The following is a 15,647-nucleotide window of genomic DNA, read 5'->3' as shown; positions in this document are numbered from 1 at the left end:
CCAGCAGTCTAGTCTATCCAATGAATGTGAAAGTCCTAATTGCCAAAATTATTGTCCTATTTAGAGACGCACCACGGAACAGGCCCTTTCGGCACAACGAGGCGCACCACCAAGAAACCCAGCTATTTATCACTAGTCTAATCACAGAACAATTTACAATGGCCAATTATCCTACTAGCCTACCAACCAATTATCCTACTAACTAACCAGGTCTTTGGACTGTGGGAGGAAAATGGAGCTCCCGGAAGAAACCCACTCACAGGAAGGGCATACAAACTTCTTACAGACAGTGTTGGAATTGAACTTCCATCTCCAACACCACAAGTTGTAATATTGTTGCACTAAACGCTACAGTACTGTTTTCATTGTCTATAATTGGGAAAACCACAAGCCCATTATGAAAGGCATCATAAACTAGTATTTTATTTATTGAGATAAAGCACAGAATAGACCCTTCTGGCATTTGAGCCATGCTGCTCAGCAATCCTCGATTTGACACCCTAGCCTAATCACCGGACAACTTACAATGACCAATTAACCTACGACTTTGGACTGTGGTAGGAAACCCACACGGTTATGAGGAGAACGTGCAAACTCCTTACAGGCAGCGGGAAGAATTGAGCCCATGTTGCTGGTTCTGTAAAGCATTATGCTAACCATTACGCTCCCGTGCCACCCTTGGTTCTGAGATCAGAATAAACTTAAAAACAAGTCTGAAATACTAATGCATTATTGTCAACATACATCAGTCAGTTCTGGATAAAACAAATCTCTTATTCCATATAATGACTGCAGTTTCCATTATGGACAGACTAATAGGGCTGTGGATTAAAAACAATCAGGACCACACTTTTCTCCTTTTATCTGGTTTTAAGTATTCATAGGCAATGCCTAAATAGAAAATAATCATAAGGCATTGCAAACCTGCAGAGCCAAACTCCGTGACAGATTTCCCCTCTATCTGCAATGCCACAAGATCCTCAAAACAAAGCTTATTATTGAAAATTTAAAATTGTCAGTATTCTCTGGCCAGCCAATCTGCAATACCTACTTTATGCATGGACAGAAGGCTGAAAAAAAAACAACTAAACCGGTGCATTTAGTGGCCAGCACTCAGTTTTCATCCTTTGTAACTTGAGCTCATCTGGCGTGTTATCCTGCACCAGGTCCTGTTCAGCTATTAACCCCTCATTTCTAGACCAGCAACTGAATTCTAAATTTTTTTAATCCTTGGAGAATCCATGCCTTTTCTACCTCTGTATCCTCTCCTAGCCCTATAAAACAACTGGAGATTACTTTTCAAAATCCAGGTTATTGTGCTTTCCTGATTTTCCATTGCTTCCACATCAGTGGATACACCTTAACCATCAGGCTCTTGAACCAGTGTGGATAACTTCACTTACCCCAACACTGAACTGCTGCCACAACCTATGGACTCACTTTTAAAGATTCTACAAGTTATGTTCTTGATACATATTGCTTATTTTTATTATTATAATTATTATTATTACTTCTATTCTCTTTGCATTTGCACAGTGTTGATTTTCAGAATCAGATTTATTATCACTGGCATATGTCCTGAAATTTGTTAACTTAGCAGCAGCCATACAATGCAATACATGATAATAATGAAAATAAATCCATCAATTGCATTAAGTATATATGTATATTAAATAGATTAAAGTAGTGCAAAACCTAATTAATAGACTTTTTTTTTAAATGGTGAGGTAGTTCACGGGTTCAATGTCCATTTAGGAATCATATGGCAGAGAGGAAGAAGCTGTTCCTGAATCCTACATTGGTTGTTTGTCCGTCTGTCGTGTGCATTTTAAAAAAATGATTCCATTGTGTTTCTTTCTAGTTACAATGAGTGCCTGCAAGAAAGTGAATCTCAGGATTGTATATGATGACATATACATTCTTTGATTAAAAAAACTTATTTTGAACTTTGGCTACCCTTTAACTGTTGAGGCCCTACACATGAACCTCTTCCTACAAACCTTATTTAAGGTGGCCCCTAAAACCTGCTTTATCTTCAAGATTAGATTTATTAGTCAAACGCACATTGGAACATACAGTGAAGTGCATCATTTGTGTTAATAACTAGCAGAGCGAGGATGTGCTGGGGCAAGCCACAAGTGTCGCCACACTTCAGATGCCTACGTATTTTGTCCACTACATTCAGCAAAACACACAGCCAACATACAAGTCAGACAAAACAACAACAAAACAAACACCTTCCTGTCCCCATGAGGTCATGACACCCTATTAACCTTGGACCTCCAACCCCAGGATCATCATCAGGCCTCTGACCTCCAGGGCTCAGTCCCCCCGACCCATTACGTCATCTTCTCCAAATCAAATTCTATAACACCCTTAATAAAAACACAAAATGCTGGCAAAACTCAGCAGGCCAGACAGCATCTATGGGAGGAGGTAGTGACGACGTTTCGGGCCGAAACCCTTCATCAGGAGTGTCTCAGGAGTGTGTGTTACTCTGGATTTTCAGCACCACTTGTGTTTTTCATTTATTCAAATTACTGTAGTGTATACACAAGCAGGTCAACATTTGTAATGGTGACCACAGGCAACAGAGCTGAAGTGCTTTGGTTAAGAATTAATTTTATAGACAAAGAACAACTGGGAGATTTTGCACAGAAAATGGAGGAAATGGAATTTGGGAACAAGCCATGGATATCCTTGCCAAGGACTCAGCACAGAATACCACAGCCCAGGAGCTAATTCTGGACAATGAGTTATTACAAAAGATTAATTGTTAGCTACATTGCTTTGTAAAGACTCAAATGGTTGATTCTGTGCATTATGGAATGTGCACGAGGTAGCTTTTAATGTTTCTTTCAGTGCATATGATGTATTAAACAAATTAACAGTAACATCAGATGACCATCTAAGTGTACTGATGAGATTTTAATAAAAGTTGAAATAATTTGACACACATATTAGAAGAAAACAAAGCAAGATCCAAACGAAGTATGGACAATTATAAATAAAATAATTGATGAGTAGAACAGAAGCGAATGGTGAGAACAGAGTGTGCTCAGCCTTCATGCCCTGCATGATGAACAACCTGCCAACACGCTACGTGGGTTCAGATACAAAGGTCTAACATTTAAGCAAAGTAGCAATGAAGCAGCTTCCACTAAGACTTCGCCCCGAGAGGGGAATCAGGAGAAACACAAGACTAGAGACTATAACTTAACTGCAAGAAATGGCTCGCACTGAACTATCCATGGTGCTGAAAACCGACACACCGATAACGTAGAGTGCAAATACACAATCTCTCAATCGATTCTCCAAAAGGTAACAGCGCGATAACATATGATATCGATGATATGTACAAGGAATGACATTTAAAAGATCCAGAGTGGGAAAAAAATTACGTTTCATTATTTCTTTTAGTCCTAAGGGCATTGCTGAACCCTTCATCTAAAGATTTGATATTCAAGACCAAAAGGAATGAAACTTTCCATGTTGTTCAACCAAAGTAAACCAACTTTCTGAGTACCTACATGGCAATCACCTTGTAGCCAATAGTGATACTGCTAATATACTGCTTGAACCAAACATGCATTTTGTCACTAAAACTATTTTCTTCCAGCTCCATCACCTGATTGTGCTGTTTCTCCCTTCCAGTTAAAATCTCAGTCCATGCCTTTATCAGCCCTTGGTCTGAGTTCTCTGCTGTCCCACCTAGCCACAAATTAGAGTGGCCTACATCTTGTACTTTACCAACTTAGACACAAACCAAGCAGTCAAACCAATCCCAAACTTCCCCAGATCTACATGCCTAAGTAAATTGGCTTCAAGACATTTGTCCTCACACTAATATCATTCCTTGAACTTGACTCATTGTACCATCGTGATGCCACTCTTTATGCAACCTCACTGATACAATTCACCTTTCTCCTCACTGTGCTCTACTGACCCTAAAATACAACCAAGTTGCGTTGGAAGGAGTCTGCAGGTCAGGCAATGTCTGTGCAAATAGAAGCAGAGCCACCTGTCTTCTTCGACCATTATGCTTAATCTCCTGGAAATTAGTAAGTCCAACCTTTTTGCCAAACCTTGATTTTAAAAGGTTTTATGGAATCCAAAGCTTATTCTCCCTCTCCCTATCCCCTCCCACCACCACAGTTAATACCTGACCTGCTGAGTATTTCCAACATTTTCTGGTTTAATTTCAGATCATCAGCATCTGCAGTTTTAATTTCTACTTTTTCCTACCTAAATCTCATCTTTTCAGGAATCCCTTTGATAACAGTTGGGCAGCTGGTGAAAAGGTTGAGCACGGTTTTACTTGGTTGACCTTAAGCTGGTGTAAAATTCTTTGCTTGCTATCAGCATATTTTGCTCCAACCTGTGATGGGTTTTAAAAGGAGATCTTTATAAAATATGAGGAGGCAGCTGTTTGCAAATCCAAAATATACCCATCACCTCATCAGCAGCTGTGCTCACTCATTAACAGATCTGCTTTAGGTATTAATTCCGCCCATTTCCACTTTATGAAACTTACAATAGAATTACACACACCCCAAATCTTGACAGATGACTGGCTTTGATTTAAAAGGGTAAGAGTATAATATTAACAGCATGTGATTTTTGTTTCTCTGATGCATATATTGAATTATACCCGATACTGTAGGGAAACGGACCAGTATTCTGCACCATAATGTATTTGAGATGATACAGTTACCAACTCCATGGACGCTGATATCCAGGGTACCACATCAGTACATCAAAAGAATAGGGCTCATTTGGGGTTAAATAGGTGGGCAGATGTCTCAGCATCAGAATCAGGTTTAATAATCACTGTTTTGAAAATTGTTCTTTTGCAGCAGCAATACAGTACAATACATAAAAAATACTACAAGTTTAATTGAGATACATAGTAATTAAATTAAATTAATTAAATAAGTAGTGCAAAAAAGAGAACAAAGATAGTGAGGTAGCGTCCAAGGGTTTTGCTCATTGTACATTCAGAAATCTGATGGTGAAGGGGTCAAAGCTGTTCCTCCCTTATGGTAGTAAAAGAAGAGAGAACACCCTGGGTGCTAGGAGTCCTTAATGATGGACCTTACCTTTTTGAGGCATTGACTTTTGAAGTTGTCCTCAATGCTGGGGACTTAGGGAATAATAGGGGTCTCTAGGGGATATTGGGAACAAATAGAGAGAAACAACTAACTAACAAAACAGTTTAGGTGAAGCGAGAGGTTAATGATGTGTAAAAAATATAGCAACCTGCAAGGAACTGCAGTGAGAGTAGAATTATAAGCGAAAACATCAGAGGAGAGTTCAACCGGCATTTGGGCTGATCACATTTAAGGGCTTAAAACCACTGGCACGAATCTACTGGGAAGAGGGAAAGAACCAGCTGCTTGAAAGAGAGAAGCACAAAGACATCTACTTCAGGAGGAAAAATGAAAATGCAGATTATTTAAATTTAATGAGACTAAAATAATTTGTGGTACAAAGCAATTTAGCTGTCCGAGTGCATGCAATGAAAAAAAGATTAGTATTAGGTACGTAATTAGGAATGTTAACCTTTATCGCAAGCAAATTAGGTCTAAAAGCAAAGTAGGTATGATGCAAGTTCTGGAGACCATAGTTGGGACGCTGTGAGCAGGGTTGGGCTCTGTACAAGTATGGGTATACTTGCATCAGAGGCAATACCAAGAAGGCTCATTAGGGTGATTGCTGTGATGAAGAGAGTTATTGTGCAAAGAGAGAATGAGCCTATACACATTGGATTTTAGACAGACCTACTGTATAATTGTTGGAGATTAGATGAATGAAACATCTTACTGAAATTTAAGATTCTGACCAGGACTGACATGGTGGACACTGAGGTGATGCCTCCTCATTTGGGTCTGTCAACGAGTTTCAAAACAGGGGATCGCTCATTTCAGATGAAGAGGCAGAGCCACTGAATATACTCAAGCTGGAGACTGATAAAACATTGAGATTACAGAGGAGTTGAGCATTTATAGGGAGAGTAAAAAAAAAAGATTCTTCGTTTGTCACAAGTCCGTTGAAGCATACAGTGAAATGCGCCATTTTGCGTCAAATCGAATTATCAAGGATTGTACCTGCAAGTGTTGCCACACCTCCAGAGCCAACATAGCATCCCCACAACTCACACCACCTCAAACATTTTTTGGAATGTGGGTGGAAACTGGAGTACACGGAGGAAGCCCACTTGACTCCTTACAGACATCAGTGGGAGCTGAACCCCAACCTTGCAGTCACTGCTGAAAAGTTCTGCGCTAACTGCTTTGTCACCATGCCAGTCACCAAACAGGGAAAACAGATATCAAGACCAATATCCAATTAATCTTATTTCTCCCTTATTAAACGTCAGCGCAGGGCTTGATGGCAACTGCTTTTTCTAATGTCATGAGAAAAATCAACCAAAAAAATCAAAAGAAAAGGAAAATTCTGGTAACGTCATCAGGTCAGGCAACAATGAGAGAGGAAGAACAATAATCACTCTTGTCAAAGTCCCTGCCGCTGTGAAGTCAAGTGTACATTTGTATGCAGTGAGCATGCTTGTGCTTTTCACAAATCCTTTTGAGTAATGCTTAACCCACTTGCTGCGTCTTTCAGCTCCACTTCATCAGCTGCATCACATGGAAAACATAAGCAATTGCAAGTATACATGATTTCCAACCTGACCCACTTTGCTCATCTTCTGAAGCTACTGATAGCGAAGAAAAAGCAGGAAAAAATTAAATAAATCTCACTACTGACCTAGACGTCATGCAAAATGATCCATTGATCATAGGCATAGTTAGTTTTCCACACTAATATACACTCCATGATTACTTTATTAGGTACAGGAATGGAACCCAGTATGATCTTCTGCTGCTGTAGCCCATCCACTTCAAGGTTCGATGTGCTGTGTATTCATAGAGGCTCTTCTGCACACCACTGTTACAACATGTGGTTATTCCAGTCACTGTCGCTTTCCTGTCAGTTTGAACCAGTCTGCCCAGTCTCCTCTGACCTCTCTCATTAACAAGGTGCTTTCACCCATAGAACTGCTGCTCACTGCATGGTTTCTGGTTTAATCGCACCATTCTCAGGCCATGACCTTTTATTAGATGATTTCAGGTCTCGGACCAAAACATTGAGTATTTATTCCCCTCTATAGATGTTGCATGAGGCCCCATGTACCACCTAGGCATTAAGGGTTCAGATGACGACGTTAGATGCTGCCTGACTTACTGAATTCCTCCAGAGTTTTGTACGTGCTGCTCTAGATGTCCAGCATCTGCAGAATCTCGTGTTTGTGAATACAAAATCCAGTACTTACCATTAGATACTGATATCCAGTAAAAGTAGCAGAGAAGTGTCATACAAGCATTATGAGCACGTTTGCGACTACAATCACTTGCACCCCAGGACGACACTTCCTATTAGTAATTGTCAGATAGTCTCCGCAAACCAATCAGATTAGATTGCAAGGTAATGTTGCAGCTCAGTGAAACTCCAGTTAGACCACATTTGGAGTGTCATGATTAGCGCAGGTCACCTCAATATTGGAAGGATGTGGAAGCTTTGGAGGATGCAGAGGAGAATTTGCAGGCTTTTCTCTTTGGAGCAAAAGAGGATGGGAGGTGACTTCATACATGTGTAATAAGATGATAACAGGCATAGAACGAATGGGGAAGGGGTAGTCAGAGGTAAAATTTTTTTTTTTTAAATGGAGAGAGGTGGGTGTGTGGAATGCCCTGCTAGGGATAATGGTAGAGGCAGATACATTAGGGGTATTTAAGAGACTTTTAGATTGGCATGTGAACAGTAGAAAAATGGAAGGCTATGGGAGAGGGGAAGGGTTAGATTGATCTTGGAGTAGGTTAAAAGGTCAGCACAACATCTTGTACTGAGCTGAACTGTTCTGTGTTCTGCCACCAGTTCCATCTATGTTTAACACACACAAAAAAAATTCAAGAAAGTAAATTGATCATTGCAAAACTTATGGGATAATTTGCAATTTCCATCATCCTGGTCTAATTTTAAGATACTTTTCTCTCCCCTTTCATTCTGCATTCTGAGGAAGAAACCTTATTTATCAAAAGTTTCCGACATAAATTCCACAGTAAGACATCTTGGAGAGCTGTTCCAAATAGAAATACATTCCCTTTAAGGACTTGTATCCTCTCTCCAGCCCCCCAGAGTGGCATAGAGAGCACTCCAGATGGGCTCCAGCTAGAGTCCTATAGAGGTACAACATTGTTCCCATGCCCTTGTTTTCTAGATGAATAAGCCGCTTTGTACTGGTTTTTCCGAAAGACAACAAATCGCTTCTCTGTCTACAAATCAATTCCTTTAACGTTTATGGAGAGGAACAGTTGGCCATGGTACAGCGATTTCCTTCAATTAGCTCCAAGTGCATCAGGGGCATCTGCACAGATACATCGCAATTGTACTTGTAGCAGGAGGCAGCCCTGGGGAGCTCTTGGCAACTGCTCAAGTTTTATTGCATATAAAGCAAACTGTGAAGGCAGACAACTTTCTCTTCGTCGCATAAGCAGACTTGTAGACAGAATCAGACTCGCTCACTATGAAACACATGCTTCCATGGGGTTAAGTTCAAAACTTTACAAGTTGACACACTTAGAAATTTAATATCCACTTTCCACAGCCAAACTATTTCTAGAAACAACCAGCAAACACGAGGAAATCTGCAGATGCTGGAAATTCAAACAACACACACAAAATGCTGGTGGAACACAGCAGGCCAGGCAGCATCTATAAGGAGAAGCACTGTCCTGACGAAGGGTCTCGGTCCAAAACGTCGACAGTGCTTCTCCTTATAGATGCTGCCTGGCCTGCTGTGTTCCACCGGCATTTTGGGTGTGTTCCAGTATTGTTCTGCAGTTTCTTTAAAGTTTCTATTTATCATACCAATCATAACCATCACCCACTTTGCCACTGCCCTGCTGAGTGCCAGTTAGCTTGGAGAGGGTACACTGCCAGACAGAAATGTTGCAGCCTGAGTCTTCAGAATCAGAGCTTAAGATGGTTAGAGATACAGCACAGTAACCGACCAACGAGACAAAACTGCACAGTTATACCCGTGTGACCCATTAACCTTCTAGACCCTACATCTTTGGAAAGTGAGAAGAACCCAGAGCATCCAGAGGAAGCTAATGCAGTCACACGGAGAGAATGTACAACTCCTTACAGGAAACCTGCACAGTCACGAGGAGAATGTACAAACTCCTTACAGACTGTGGTGGGAATTGAACCCAGGTCACTGATGCTACGAAGCGTTAGGCTAACCACCAAGCTACCATGCGGCTGATTACGGCCAGTAAAGCTCGGCACCCTCAAGTCCATTGCCAATCAGAAATGTGCCAGGAAACATGATAGGGAAACAAGCGCCAAGTGCTTGCAACGAGGCACGACAAAAAGATGATTTTTAGCTTATCATGTGAACTGCAAGGACAAGGCCAAATTCAGCAGCTGCAATTCTTTTGCTTAATTTTATTCACAAATATCTACGTTTACAGTGATGTCAGGACAAGAATCAAAAAGGTGAGATTCAAAAAGACAACTGTTGGCTGTGTTCTAGATGAAAGTAACTCGAGGAAAGCCAGAGGATTTTAGATGGTTTTATTATTACTGCAGTGTGTATCGCACTCTAATAGCCCAAGAATGTGTTTAGAGACATACGCCTCAGCACTACAGTTTTCTTGTGTAGGCTGTTCAGAAGACTATGTTTTATCAGACTTAGATTGTGATATACTATATCTCAAGGCTGCAGGTATGGGGAGTAGAGTAGAAAAGATAAATTATATTTTTTTTAATTTACTGAGCTACAGCGCAGAACAGGGTTTTCTGGTCCTTTGAGCCATGCTGTCCAACAATTCCCCGATTTAACCCTAGCCTAATCACAGGACAGTTTACAATGATCTATTAACCTACCAACTGGTATGTCTTTGGACTGTGGGAGGAAACCCACACAATCATAGAGAGAACATACAAACTCATTATGCCTGATGAGCCTGACCCGTTTTGCTCGATTTTTTGTGCAGGAGGAAGGTTTGGGGGTCAACGTGCCTCTTCTGTTTTCATTTGTTTTTTGTGTGGGGGAGTGGGATTTGGGGGTTGACATGCCTGATCTGTTTTGCTTGGTTTTTGAGCGGGGGTGGGGGGGGGGGGTTGAGGTTGGTGGCCTGTTCCTTTTCTGTTCAATTTTTTTTTGTGGGGAGGTGGGCTTAGCCAGGGGGGGGTTGATGATTGTGCTGCCTTTCTTCTTTCTTGGTTACACGGCTACCTGGAGAAGTGAAACATTTCAAAGTTGTATACTTTGGTAATAAAGGAACCTTTGCACCTTACCGACAGCAGTGGGAAATGAACCCGGGTCGCTGGTACTGTAAAGCGTTGTGCTAACCATGAAGCTACTGTGTAGGACATGCAGAAATTGTATCACTGAACTTTATTAGATTTTGATCTCACTGAACAGGCAATAGCAACAAAGTTAATAAGTAAACCCTCAACAATTCGATTCACAAGTTCTCTTCCTTGATAACATTGAACTCTCAGAGGAAACCCAGTCCACACTGCATGATGCTCCACCACCATCAAGTCGGGCAACGACAGAACAGCATCTTTCCTATGTGATGATTATCTGGTGAGGACAAGATTGCAGTCCTGGGCACCACAGGGAAGAGGAAAATACAATTATCCTCCATAAGCTAAACACTTACGGATGCTTTCGAAGGAGACACTGTGACACTCACAGCAGCTAGCCACACAGAAGTGACAGAATACTATCTAAAGACGAGCAACTCCATCCTGGCTGACTAGTTAGCCACATGGGAATGAGTGGAGGTTCATCAGCCCAGCAAATGATTCATTATTCTGTTGACCTTCCCAATGACACATGTTTAACATCCATTCTACGGACTTTTCCTCCACAGAGCCAAGTTCCTATTCAAGTTAAAAATATTCCCATGTACTGCAGAGGAATAAAGATCTGATTCAAAGGATTTAAGACCATAAGATATAGGAGCAGTATTAGGCTATTTGGCCCATCAAGTCTTCTCCCGTAACCTTTGACATCCTTATTAATCAAGAATACAATCAATGATTTTGCCTCCAAAGCCGTCTGGGACAATGAATCCCACAGATTCATCACCCTCTGGTTAAAGAAATTCCTCCTCATCCCTGTTCTAAATGGATGCCCCTCTATTCTGAGGCTGTGCCTTCCAGTCCTAGACTCTCCCCCCCCCCCCCCACTATAGGAAACGTCTTCTCCACATCTACTCTAACTAGGCCTTTCAACATTCGGTAGGTTTCAATTAGATCCTTTCCCCCTCCTCCTCTCTTCTGTACTCCAGCAAATACAGGTCCAAAGCCAAGCGCTCCTCATATGCTAAGCCTTTCAATCCCGAAATCATTTTTGTGAACCTCCTTTGAATCATCTCCAATGTAAGCACGTTTACTTAGATAAGGGGCCCAAAACTGCTCACAATACTCCAAATGTCGTCTGACCAGTACCTTATAAAGTCTCAGCATTACTTGTTTGCTTTTATGTTCTAGTTCTTTCAAAATGAATACTAACATTGCATTTGCTTTCCTTACCACTTGACTCAACCAACAAGTTAACCTTTCACAAATCCTGCACAAGGACTCCCAAGTCCTTTTGTACCTCTGATTTTTGAATTTTCTCCCCAATTAGAGAACAGCTTATGCTTTTATTCCTTCTACCAAATTGCATGACCATACACTTCGCTACATTATATTCCATCTGCCACTTCTTTGCCCAGTCTTCCAATCTGTCCACATCATTCTGCAGACACCTTGCTTCCTCAACACTACTTTTCCCTCCACCTATCTTTGTATTGTCCACAAACATGGCCACAAACCATCAATTCCTTCATCCAAAGTGTCATATTTCAGTGGTCTGGTATCTACTCTCTTTTATAGGTTGCACATCTGAAAAAAACCTTTTGTATCCTCTTTTATATTATTAGCTAGGTTGCCTTTATACTTAATCTCTTCTGGCCTTATGGCTTTTAGCTGCCTCCTGTAGGCTTTTAAAAGCTTCCCAATCCTCTACCTTCCTACTAACTTTTAGATATTTTATGACCTCTCTTTTGCTTTGATGCTGTCTTTGACTTCCCTTGTCAGCCATCGTTGCCTCCTCCTCCCTTTAGGATACTTCATCTTTGGGGTGCATCTTTTTGTGCCTTCCAAATTTCCCCCAGAAATACTAGCCATTGCTGTTCTGCTGCCATCCCTGTTACTTGTCCCTTCCGATCAACTTTGGCCAGCTCCTTCCTCATGCCTCTGGAATTTCCTTTACTCCACTGTAATATAGATACATGCAGATTTAGCTTCCCCTTCTCAAACTGCAGGGTGAACCTATCAAATTATGAGCACTGGCCCCTATGGGTTCCTTTACGTTAAGTTCCCTAATCAAGTCTCAATCCTTACATAACACCCAATCCAGAACTGCCACCCCCTAGTGAGCTCAACCACTAGCTGCTCAAAAACAGCATCTCATAGGCATCATACAAATTCCCTCCCTTCCGATCTAGCACCACCCTGACTTTCTCAATCTACCAGCATATTGAAATCCTCCATGACTATCGGAGCACTGCCCTTTTATGTGCCTTTTCTATCTCCCTTTGTAATCTGTAGCCCACATCCCGGCTACTGTTCGGAGACCTGTGTATAACTCCCATCAGGGAGCTTGTACCCTTGCAGTTTCTTAACTCTACCCACAAGGATTCTACATCTTTCGATCCCATGTCACCTACAACCTGCCTGTCCCTTTGTTACAATGTGTGTCATTCGGTGTTAAGCTCATAACTATGATTTTCTTTCAGGTATGACTCAGTGATGCCCACATCAAACCAGCCAATCTCTAACTGTGCCACAAGATCATCTACTTTATTCAGTATACTGTACGCATTCAAATAAAACCACATTCAGTCCTGTACACATCGCCCTTTTCGATTTTGGCCCCATGTTACACTAACTCATCCCACTTACTGCAATTTTGCCCTGACATCTGCCTGTCCTTCCTCACAGTCTCACTACACACGACATATAGAGGTATATCAACTATCCCATCCTCTGCCTTACCATTCTGATTCCCATCCTCTGCCAAATCCCTCCCCAACAGCTCTAGCAAACCTGATTACAAGGATTTCGGTCTCCCTCGGGTGCAGATGTAACCCATCCTTTTTGTACAGTTCAATCCAAAGATTACTACCCTGGAGATCCTGCTTTCCAGCTTTCTACCTAGCTCCCTAAAAATCAGACTTCCTGTCTTTTTCTACCCATGCCATTGGTGCCACTATGTACCACGACTTCTGGTTGTTCACACTCCCCCTTTAGAAAGCAGTGGACCCGATTCAAGACATCCCTGACCCTGGCACCTGGGAGGCAACATACCATCTGGCTGCCTCTTTCACAGCCACTGAATCTGCTGTCTGCTCATCTAATTCAAAGGTTAATTAATCATGGAATTGTGGAATTCCCTTTCACTACTGCACTCCGCTTCTCACTCCTTCCCTTCCGAGCCACAGAGACAGACTCAGTACTAGAAACCCAGGTTGCTGCAGCTTCCCCCAGTTGGTCGTATCCACCCCCCCACCAAACAGTATCCAAAGCAGTTTACTTCTTATTGAGGGGTACAGCCGCAGGGATAGTCTGCACCGGCTGCCTATTCCCTTTCGACACCCAGGTACCTGCCTCCTGCAACTTCGGGGTAACTACCTCCCTGCAACTCCCATCTGCCACCTCCTCGTTTTCCTGGATGAGCCGAAGGTCATCCAACTGGAGCCGCAGCTTGGCGCACTGCGCCGATGTAGTTATCAGGGAGACTGGAGGTCTTCCAAAGTTCCCGCATCTCACACAAAGAAAATCTCCGTGTGCATTCTCGGTGCGCTGGCAATGTACTAATAGAGGGGGAAACAAAATAATCACTAGAAAAGCCACTTGCTTGCTCAAGCACGTTCTTGCCCAAGCCTGAACACTCACACAATGGCCACCACGCTTACGCATTGCTTCTTTTTACTGGCCCGCGCCGAGAGCCTAATAGATATCTATAACTGCAGCCCGACAAAAAGCCCCGAAAGCACACGAGATCGTTTCATTCCTCCCGCTGCCTCAGCAATGAAAGACCTCTTGTGCTGATTGCAAGCCATCCAGAATACTACTTGAGTTCATCGAATTAAAAATCATACACAAAATATATACATTCAAATGCAAACATGCGCTTGCATCCATAATGCACCTAATCCGATTATTTACTTTAACCTATACTTTTAGTGCCAAACGAGCTGGCTTTGATGCCACTTACTACACAAGCCAATGATGTGGCTGCTGTCTTCATGAACAAACTTCCTGGTAACAGCTTCTTCCATAATTTGCTTCACCTGTAATGGAAATAAAATACGTTCATTATAAATCCTGGGATAGTTTTTCCAAGAACAAGTTTATTGTGTTATATACACTCAGTGGCCACTTTATTAGGTAACACCTGTGATCATTGACATAAATAATTAATCAGCCAATCTTGTGGCAGCAACTCAATGCATTAAAGCATGCAGGCATGGTCAAGAGGTTCAGAATGAACATCAGAATGGGGAAGAAATGTGATTGATCACACTGCCAGAGGGCGTGTTTTGACCACCTCAAACTGCTGATCTGGGATTTCATGCACACCAAACTCTAGAGTTTACAGAGAATGGTGCAAAAAAAAAAAAAAAATCCAGTGAGCAGCAGTTCTGTAGGCAAAGATCCCTTGCTCATGAGAGGGTTCAGAGGAGAATGGCAAGACTGGCTCAACCTGATAACAGTAATGCAAATAACCACGTGTTACACCGGTGGTGTCCAGAAGAGCATGTCTGAATGCACAATACATCGAACCTTGCAGTCAATGGGCTACAGCAGCAAAAGACCACACTGGGTTCCACTCCTGCAGCTAATAAATTGGCCATTGTGTAAAAATATTAATCAAATGATCAGTTTCTTTTCTGTTAGCTCAGGGTACAGTGGGGATGGTTGTCTCGCCTCCATTTGCTACAACTCATATGATGCCCACAGTCATGTTTGAACCTGATCCCTGGGGTCATGACATAGCAGCTCTACTAACTGTGCCACTGTGCTGCCAACGTTCCATCAACTGTAACGTATATTAGAATATGTATGTTATAAGATATTGAAGGATACTTCAGAAATTAATGCTCATTTTTTCCCCTATTGCTCACAATTTCCTTAAATAATTTTGTCCAGCGGATGTTCTGTTGTGGTTGCCTAAATTGGAGTTAGTTATTCAGACTGCTCTAAGGCTGGTCCCAAGTGTCTGAGGTTTGAGATCTCTTTGCTATTTTAATATGTAGCAATGTACTTTTTCTGAACAAAGTGATTTCTAAATGAATGGAGGATGACTGAAATTATGGCTTGTTGTTGCAGGGAATAGAAATGGAACACATTTAGCATTACTCTGTGGTATGCCAAAGAAATGGAGAGGATTATACCCCATGATAAACAATAAATATAATATGACAAATATATTACTTTCATACAGGCTCAATTTTTAAGAAAATTGCAGTATTAGACTGAAATGGCAAAACCACTTAGCCAACAGTGCAAGATAGAAT

At 41.7% G+C, this 15,647-nt stretch overlaps 1 protein-coding gene across 3 annotated transcripts in view; it reads right to left on the bottom strand.

Annotated features, from left to right (window-relative positions):
• sgsm2 (small G protein signaling modulator 2) overlaps positions 1–15,647 on the bottom strand; it is a 256,078-nt gene that overhangs the window by 201,673 nt on the left and 38,758 nt on the right. For all 3 annotated transcript variants that reach the window (XM_073053274.1, XM_073053276.1, XM_073053275.1), the window contains exon 2: positions 14,345–14,420. In XM_073053274.1, the coding sequence (XP_072909375.1) occupies positions 14,345–14,420 (76 nt within the window). The remainder of the gene's footprint in view (positions 1–14,344; positions 14,421–15,647) is intronic.

This window comes from Hemitrygon akajei, chromosome 8, assembly GCF_048418815.1.
Source record: "Hemitrygon akajei chromosome 8, sHemAka1.3, whole genome shotgun sequence".
Taxonomy (NCBI): Eukaryota; Metazoa; Chordata; class Chondrichthyes; order Myliobatiformes; family Dasyatidae; genus Hemitrygon; species Hemitrygon akajei.
This window is presented reverse-complemented; position numbering and strand designations above follow the sequence as displayed.